Source organism: Nannospalax galili, unplaced genomic scaffold (assembly GCF_000622305.1).
Source record: "Nannospalax galili isolate Female #2095 unplaced genomic scaffold, S.galili_v1.0 scaffold752, whole genome shotgun sequence".
NCBI lineage: Eukaryota > Metazoa > Chordata > Mammalia > Rodentia > Spalacidae > Nannospalax > Nannospalax galili.
In genome coordinates, this window is record NW_008333404.1 from 1,448,285 (window position 1) to 1,457,196 (window position 8,912).

An 8,912-nucleotide genomic window follows, 5' to 3' on the forward strand; every position below is an offset into this window, starting at 1 on the left:
TTCCAGCACTTGGGAGGCAGAAGGAGGCAGATCTCTGTGAGTTCGAGGCCAGCCTAGTCTACATAGCAAGTCCCAGGCCAGGAAGATCCTGCCTCAAAAAGACCAATAATAATAATAATAATAATAATAATAATAATAAATAAATAAAAATAAAACAAAGGGAAACACTGTCCCAAACACAACTATAGCAACAACTCCTCAGTCTTAGCTCAATGCAACATAGAACAGGCAAGTCTTTTCTTTCAATATTTTTCTTTTTTTTATATTTTATTTCTTTTTATGTGTATGTGTATATTGCCTGCATGTAGGTAAGTGCACCCATGTTGTGCGATGCCCGCGAAGGACAGAAGAGGCTATCTGAGCCCCTGGAACTGGAGATACAGATAGTTGTTAGCTGCCATGTGGGTGGTAGGATTCAAACCCGGGTCTTCTGCAGGAACAGCCAGTGTTTTTAACTGCTGAGCCATCTCTCCAGCCCCTCGATATTTTTCTTAATAAAGAGTCATTCCCCTCCAGTCCTTGGCTAACCTTGCATTGGCTCTGGAAGCTTTGTCTTTCCCTTCTGAAGAACTTCATGTTGTTGGTCTTTCTTCTTGGCTGCTACCTTGTTTCCCTAACATTAGGCCTATCTATCCATCCTGAGCTTCATTTTACATTGGTTTCTACTTTATCAGCTCTGTTCTTGGGTTTGTTTCCCACCTTCCCATTCAAATTCATGTCCACCGTCCAGCTGTTCAGAGTCTGAAGGTGTTTCCAGTTCATCTATCTCCAGGTCCAAACTGCCATCAGAAGAAGAAGATGCAGAGTGGGAGGGAGAAGCTCCACTTTCTCCAGATTCCTCAGTAAGGCTCAGCTGCAATTCTGGAGCAGAAAGACGCTTACGCATAGGGCGTTGGCCACACAGGGCTAGAGTGCTGGGGGTACCTGTGGTCGGAAGAAGAGAGGGAAATAAACCAAAACCATAAAAATGTCTGAGTTGGTGGTGGTTGAAGTTCCTTTATTTAAGTGGAACATGCCTGTTATCCCAACACTCTAGAGGCAGAAACAGGAGGCTCAAGAATTCAAGGCCACCTTGACCACATACCAAATTAGAGGCCAGCCTGGGCCCAAGAGATCCTGTGTCCAAACAAAGAAACCAATAAACAAACAAAGAATTCATGTCTGTAGAAGTCCTGAAGCCAGGCACGGTGGCTCACATCACTAATCCTAGCACTTGGGAGACAGGCAAAAGGTCTGCTGAAAGTTTGAAGTCAATAGGCTACAGAGTTGAGATTCTATCAACAAAACAAAACAAAAAAATTTTAAACAGAGGATATGGGGTAAATTCTGAATGAGGAAGTAACACAAGGGGCAACTGTGAAAAGGAAAAATTGGGGGCTGGAGAGGTGGCTCCACAGTTAAGAACACTGGCTGTTCTTGCAGAAGACCCGGGTTTGAATCCCAGCACCCACATGGCAGCTAACAACTGTCTGTAACTCCAGTTCCAGAGGATCCAACAGCCTCTTCTGACCTCCATGGGCATTGTACAACAGGGGTGCACTTACCTAATTCAGGCAATATATGTATACACATAAAAAAATTAAAATAGCAATAGTGCAGACCAGCCTGGTCTATATGAGACCCTTAACTCAAAAACAAACTCCACAAATATAGAACCCCAAACTTGAGGTCTAGTCTCTACTTTCCTACCTGCCTGTGAGTCTCTTTCAGGATTCCCAGAAGAGCCTGACTCCTCAGGAAGCAATCTAGAGGAAAGATTAAACAGTGGCTTAGGCAGAGGCTAAAGGCATCAAGCCAGCCAGCCATCTCTCGGTTCTCCTCCCACCATGACTTCCTCCCCTGTTTTCTTGCCTCTTCAAGCACTACTTCGCCCTCCCTGTGATCCTTTTCCCAGTTCCCCCTCTGCCAACTGCCTCACCTAGGGAACTCTTCATCTTGCCATTCTTCCTTTAGCTCCAGTTCTCCAAGTCTCAGGGCTGTTCCTGATTCTGTTGCTTTTGCATTCTCCCTGGACCTGACAGGCCCCAGAAGAAAGATTATCGGGCTGGAGAGATGGCTTAGTGGTTAAGAGCACCGGCTGCTCTTACAGAGGACCTGGATTTGGTTCCCAGCACCCACATGGCAGCTAACAACCTCTGTAACTCCAGTTCCAGGGGCTCTGACGCCCTTTTCTGGCCTCTGTGGGCATTGCACACACAGGTGAACTTACATGAATGCAGGCAAAACACTCATACATAAAATAAAAATTAAAAGGGAGGAAAGATTATCATGAGACAAGCTAGACCAGAGCCAGACAGTAGGTGGCAGACAATGGTGTAATGACATTTCATAGGACATTCAGCTTTGGCATCTACGATATTTCACCTTCACTTGCCAGCAGATCATTTGACTTTGGAAGAAGAGACAGACTATAAAGCTAATTAATCCTATTTGCCTCTACAGCAATAGCTCCACCTACAATAGGGGAGTGAGAGATAGCCCACACAATTGGCTAGAACCCAGACAGACCTGCCCAGCTAACCCTGGGCAAAGTAGGGGCAGATGGCACCTAGTCAGGCCAGGCCTGTCTTTCCTCTGCTATGATAGGGAAAACACAACACCAGTAGAAGACAGAGGAAGATTAGGAAGGACAGTCTGGACCTAAACTCGGTTCTGGGTCAGCTTCTTGGTGTCTAGAGGGTGCAAGTTAGAAAAACAAAACCAAAAACAGGACATGGACAGGTTTATCACAAAAACATAGGAACCTTGCTTTTAATCCAGAGAATTATTCTGGACTCTCATTTCCAGTTCCATACTATTACATTTCTTACCTAAAGCCACCCCATCCCTTCTCTGCAAATTAATTATCTTCATAGTCTTTGAGGAACCGCTGACATCTGACCGGGTAAGGCCTAGGTGGTAGGAAAACTCCTTGAGCCTTTTCTAATCAAGTAAGCCCAGTGCACACTTACCCCAGTTCTGCTGTCGTTCCTGCTTCTAGCCTAGTTCCCATCTTCAGGACTCTTCCTGTGCTCTTTGAACACTTAGTTGCCGGGGAGGTCTGTGCCAGCCCCTGACACTTCACCACTCTTCTCAGTCTCAGCTGTTGCTTTCCCTCTAAGGAGGCAGGAGGTGTGGAAGGGAGGTAACCTCATCTTCAAACAGGTTTTGCTACCTCTCCTCCCAAGAAGCAGGTTTGCCGGAAAGAAAACCCAGACTCTGGTGTGGGGGCGGGCTTTCGGATAGAGTGCATTTTCTAGGGTGGTGAGTCTCCTAAGGCAATTTGTTCTCCTTCCAAATGTCATAAAACCTGGACGCCTCTTGTTTCTTTTTTAAAAGGGGATTTAAAAAAAATTTTTTTTGTGCAAGTGTACATGTGTATGCATCTGTATAGGCACACCTATATGCACCTAAAGTTGATGTCAGATGACATCCTCTATTGAGGCAGTGTCTCTCAACTGAACCAAGAGCTTGCCTATTATACTAGTTTTAGCTAGCCAGCTTTCCCCAGGGATCCCATCCTTGCCAGGCAGATGCCACACCTGCCCAGCTTTAATGTGGGTTCTGGGAACCCAAACTTGGTCCTCATGCTTGTGTAAGTGCTTTATCTTCAGATCCAGCTCCCAGATCTTTCGATTTTGAAAGTGTCTTTCATCATAGCCTAGTTTGACCCTGAAATGTAGCGGCAGTCCTCCTGCTTCAGCTCCTGCTAGGAGCTACTTTTTATTTTTTAGATTATTTTATTTTTTATGATTAGTAATTGTGTGTCTGAGTGTATGTTAAGGTATTTGCCTGTGAACAAGCATGGAGGCCAGAAGCGGGTATTCTCTTCTGTCACTTGGCCAATTCTTTTTTTATTTTTTCTTGAGACGGGGTCTCCCTGTAGCCCCAGTTGTCCTGGAATTCACTATGTAGACCAGGCTGGCCTCCATCTCACAGAGATCTGCCCAACTCTGGCTCCTGAATGCTGGGATTAAAGGTGCCTGCCACCACGCCCAGCTCTGTCAATTCTTTAGAGGCAGGGTCTCTCCCTGAACCTCATCTCTCACTATTCATTAAGCTAGATGCCAACAAGCACCACTGATCTTCCTTTTTTCTTTTTTTAGATCTGCCTGCCTCTGCTTCCCAGTGCTGGGATTAAAAGTGTGCAGCACCATGCTCGGCTCTGCTCATTTTTTAATACAAATATTTTATTATTTTTATGTGTATGAGCGTATTGCCTGCATTTATGTAAGTGCACCTGTGTCCTGCAATGCCCAAGGTCAGAAAGTGTTGGATTCCCCTGGAACTGGAGTTATGGACAGTTGTTAGCTGACAACTGTTAACTGCTGAGCAACAACCATCTCTCCTGCCCCATCTTCATGGAGTTGGGGATACAGGCTTTTATAAGAATGCCCAGTGATGCTAGAGAGACGACTCAACAAGAGCACTGGCTGCTCTTGCAGAGAACCCAGGTTCGATTCCCAGCACCCACATGGTGGGCAACTACCTGTAACTCTAGTTCCAGGGGATCTGATGCCCTCTTCTGACTTCTGCAGGCACTGCACGACATGGGTGCACTTACACGCAGGCAATGCACTCATACACATAAAATAAGATATAAAAAAAAAATGCCCAGCTTGTGCTGGAATCTTAACTCCAGTGGTGGTTCTCTCTAGCCCTGAGAGGTACTTTTTTTTTTTTCTTTTTGAGACAGGGCCTCCTTGTAGCCCTAGCTGGCCTGGAACTTGCTATGTAGATCAGGCCGGCCTTGAACTCACAGAGATCTGCCTACTTCTGCCTCCTGAGTGCTGGAACTAAAGGTGTGCACAACCACGCTTGGGTTTTAAAAAAAACTTTATTATTTTTTTGGTCTTTTTTTGAGACAAGGTCTCCCTATATAGCCCCAGCTGTCCTGGAACTCACTATGTAGACCAGGCTGGCCTTGAACTCACAGAGATCCACCTGTCTCTGCCTCCCGAGTGCCAGAATTAAAGGCATATTATTCTTTAAGTGTATGTGTGTATTGCCTGCATGTAGGTAAGTGCACCCATGTCGTGCAATGCCTGTGGAGGTCAGAAGAGGCCACTGGATCCCCTCGGGTGGAGGACAGTTGTTAGCTGCCATGTGGGTGCTGGGATTCGAACCTAGGTCTTCTAAGAGCAACCAGTGTCCTGAACTGCTGAGCCATCTTCCCAGCCCCTTGGCTTTTTTTAAACTTTTTTTTTTTTGGTCTTTTTGAGACAGGGTCTCCCTGTAGCCCCAGCTGTCCTAGAACTCACTACATAGACCAGGCTGGCTTTGAACTCACAGAGATCTGCCTGCCTCTGCCTCCGAGTTCTGGGATTAAAGGCGAGCACCACGCCTGGCAGAAGCTACTCTTTAAAAGGAAAAAAAAAAAAGCAGGTCTTGGGTAAAAGCCTGTAATCCCAGCCCCTTAGGATGCTGAAGCAGGACTACAAATTCAAAGCCAGCTTGGGCAACTTACTAAGACTCTGTTCCAAAATGAAAAGTTAAAAGGGGCTAAAGATACAGGTTAGTGGAAGAGCACTTACCTAGCACGCATGGTAACCGCGTTCAATTCTCAGAACATGAACACATAAAAGGTAACAATGGAAACTGTGAGTGCATGACCATCTTGGGCCTACTTTTCCAAAGCGAGGAAAATTTTGAGACAAAATTTTGGGTTTCTTACACCTGTAATCCTAGCACTTCGGAGGTTGAGGCAGGAAGATTGCTGTTATGTTAGAGGTCAGCCAGGCCAGCTTGGGAGACTATCTCAAAAAAAGAACAAATAAAACAACCTGAGAAAGCAATTGATTATAAGGAAAGTTCTTGGAAAAGAAATTTAAAAAAAAAGGGCTGAGGATGAGGGAAGATAGCTTGCTGCTGAGTCAGGAGTAAGGAGAGGGAGGGAGGGAGGGAGGGAGGGAGATGACTGTGGGAGGCTGCAACAGTTATTGGAGGGAAAGGCCTGATAAGACTTGTAAAAGGAGACAAGGAGACCTTAAACAGGAAAAAAGTATTTAATACTTAACAAAATGCAAAATAAAGTACCAAAGTTACAAAACATAAATTCCTTTGGTTCAGTGAGCACACCACTATTTTCACATTCTAAACGGCTACAGACATATGCTTAAAGGGAAGTCAGATTGTCCCCCTCACACCAGATGCCGTCCTCAAACCACCGCACACCCTACAGTTACACTGTTGGCAGCTTCCATAGGGTAAGAATAGTGGAACAGCTTGGTCTGGAGAGAAAAAGGAGACCGCACATGCAGAACAAGTCGGTGGGAGGGGGGAGCTGCTGGGTCACCATTCCACTCCTGTACATGCTCCATGACGCTAAGTCCCTTCGTACAACCACACATAAATATAGACAAACCAGTGACCCTGAGCATTCCCAGGGAAGACAGAAAGAAGATAGAATCAGAGGAGAGAAAGTATGGCAGCAAGATGCCCTCCACAGAAAACCAGGGAACAGCTAGTCCTAACCCTGATTTGCAGGGGGAGGAAATGAGACCTAGAGTAATGAAATGTCTTGCCAAGACAATTTATGGCAGTATTAGAATTCCATACTTTCTTTTAATGTGAACAAAACCAGAAAGAGACAGGCAGAAACTGCCAGGCCGACTAACGCAGGGGACACATCCAGGGCTCTCATTCCAGTTCTACTATCTCGGCTAAAATGCCGATGAGACTTTATAGCCTGCCTGGGTGCCACATGAACTCTCAAAAATCACAGGTCCTCAGTTTCAGGCTTCCTGTGATTTTGGGACAGAAGGAACCAAAGAAACAGGAGGCAAGACCACCTGTTCAAGACAGAGGCTAGCTCGGTATGGTAGCACGGGCCTATAATCCAGCACCCCAGAGCATTAGGAGTTCAAGGCCAGCCTTAGTTACATACAGAGTTTGAGGCCAACCAGGGCTACATGAGTCTTTGTCTCAAAAAACTTTAAAAAAGTGAAAAACTCAATTCATGAAGACAAGCGATGAACGTTAATTCCAGGACAGACACTGGCTCTGTTCAAGACCACTACTGAAGATACTTAGATGGGGTCTACATTCTTCAGTCTTATTGTGCTTGGACAGTGGGTATATCACACTGTACCCATGGCAAACTCAACCGAGGAAAATCAGTGCAGATTTAAATAATAAAATTAAATAATAAAACTGGTCTGAAGACTGGAGAGAAAAGGCAGAAAGCCATTCTTAAGCAGCTGCTTTCTTTACTTCCTTTCTCCTCCCAGTGTTATGAAAACGGTACACCAGATCCTGGAGCAACGGAGACACAGCTGCTGACATTGTCAAACATCTCAATACATGCATCTGAGGTGGGCCAAGCCACCTTCTCCACTCTTCCCTCCCCTCCCAATTGTCATTTATTTGACGGGTAGGCTGTGGTAGATTGGGACAGTGAGATCTGACTGCACTTCTCAAAGATGGCCTCGGCTGAGAGCTTAGGTAGCCCCTGATCCAGAGGGCACTCGTCCACCAAGCTGTTCATGGGCGTTGGGGGCAGTGGAGGGTCTTCATCATCTTGACTCAATCCAGAAATCAGGGAGTTACCTGCCCTGTCCAATTCCCTGTCCACCTGTTCCCTGGATGCCCCTGCTATCTCAGGCTGCCCTGAAGGGATCTTCATGGAGTCAAAGTAAGCTGACAAGGCTTCCTGGAGTAAGGGCAGAAGTTTCTTTCGAGAGACCTGGGTGTTGCCTTGAAGATAGGTTTGGAGGTTAGGGTGGATGCTTGGAACAGGAGTCAGCTTCAAGGGTGGGGAGGTGGATTGTTCTAGGACTCCACAGATCTACAGGAGACAAGAACAGAAAATGACACGTAATGTGATATAGCAAAGGCTTCTAAGGGAGTAGTTTCCAACAGAGGAGAAAAGGGTTTTGTTTGTTTTGAGAAGGCCTCAGTATGTAGCCCTGGCTGGCCTGAAACTCACAGATTTGCCTGCTGCTGCCTCATGAGTACAGGACTTAAAGGTATGTGCCACCATCCCTGAAAAGAGGAAAAATAAATTTTTTAAAAGGTTTTTTTTTCGCTGGGCGGTAGTCCCAACACTTGGGAGGCAGAGGCAGGCGAATCTCTGTAAGTTTAAGGCCAGCCTGGTCTACAAAGTGAGTTCCAGGCCAGCTGGGGCTACAGGGAGACCCTGTTTAAAAAAAGAAAACAGGTTTATTTTGGAGCTGGAGAGATGGCTTAGTGGCTAAGAGCACTGGCTATCCTTTGACCATTCTTGACCTTTTGTGTTCCTGTCCCTCCGTCTATGAGGGAGCCAACAAAAAAAATTTTTTTTAATAAATAAAAATTTTTATTTATTATTTCATCTATCTATCTATCTATCTATCTATCTATCTATCTATCTATCTATCTATCTATCTATCATCTATCTATCTTCTATTTAATTTATTTTTACACCTACTTCCCAAATAGCACCCTTCCATAGCCTCCCTCCCTGCAGCCAACAAAAATTTTTAAGTCATCCAGACTTCAGTTTTATTGTTTGCAACAAAAATAATTTTTTTTTTTTGAGACAGGGTCTCATGTATCCAAGGATGGCCTTGAACTCACTATGTAGCCAAGGATGATCTTGAACTTCTGATCCTCCTTATCTCTACCTCCTAATGTTGGGATTATAGGTGTGTGCCTATATGCCAAGCCCAGTTCATGAGGTTCTGTGGACAAAACCCAGAGCTTTACCTATCTAGCTAGGCAAGCACTCTACCAACCGAGCTCTGTCTCCAGCCCACCTCCCACTTTTTTTTTTCTGACACAAGTCTTACATTCACTGCAGCCATGGAACCTACTACTATGTAGCCCAGGCTGGCCTTGTACTCACTGTAATCCCCCTGTCTCAGCTTCCTGTGTGCTGAGATTACAAGTATAAACCACCTTGCACAGCTAGGACATTTCTTTCTCTAAAAAAAAATTTTTTTTTTTTTTTTTTT

General features: G+C 45.2%; 2 protein-coding genes across 10 annotated transcripts in view; both read right to left on the reverse strand.

Annotated features, from left to right (window-relative positions):
* Positions 1-3,005, reverse strand: part of Bnipl (BCL2 interacting protein like) — a 10,925-nt gene extending 7,920 nt beyond the window's left edge. The window contains exons 1-4 of one of the 2 annotated variants that reach the window (XM_008828258.2): positions 2,952-3,005; positions 1,919-2,014; positions 1,690-1,745; positions 700-924 (exon numbers count right to left, since the gene is read on the reverse strand). In XM_008828258.2, the coding sequence (XP_008826480.1) occupies positions 700-924; positions 1,690-1,745; positions 1,919-2,014; positions 2,952-2,992 (418 nt within the window). In that variant the 5' untranslated portion in view covers positions 2,993-3,005. Of the gene's footprint in view, positions 1-699; positions 925-1,689; positions 1,746-1,918; positions 2,015-2,951 lie in introns of those variants that run through there. The other variant, XM_008828259.2, reaches the window with a different exon arrangement.
* A 2,970-nt stretch (positions 3,006-5,975) lies between these two features.
* Prune1 (prune exopolyphosphatase 1) overlaps positions 5,976-8,912 on the reverse strand; it is a 31,541-nt gene continuing 28,604 nt past the window's right edge. For all 8 annotated transcript variants that reach the window (XM_029561189.1, XM_029561188.1, XM_008828260.3 and 5 more), the window contains one exon: positions 5,976-7,765. In XM_029561189.1, the coding sequence (XP_029417049.1) occupies positions 7,337-7,765 (429 nt within the window). In that variant the 3' untranslated portion in view covers positions 5,976-7,336. The remainder of the gene's footprint in view (positions 7,766-8,912) is intronic.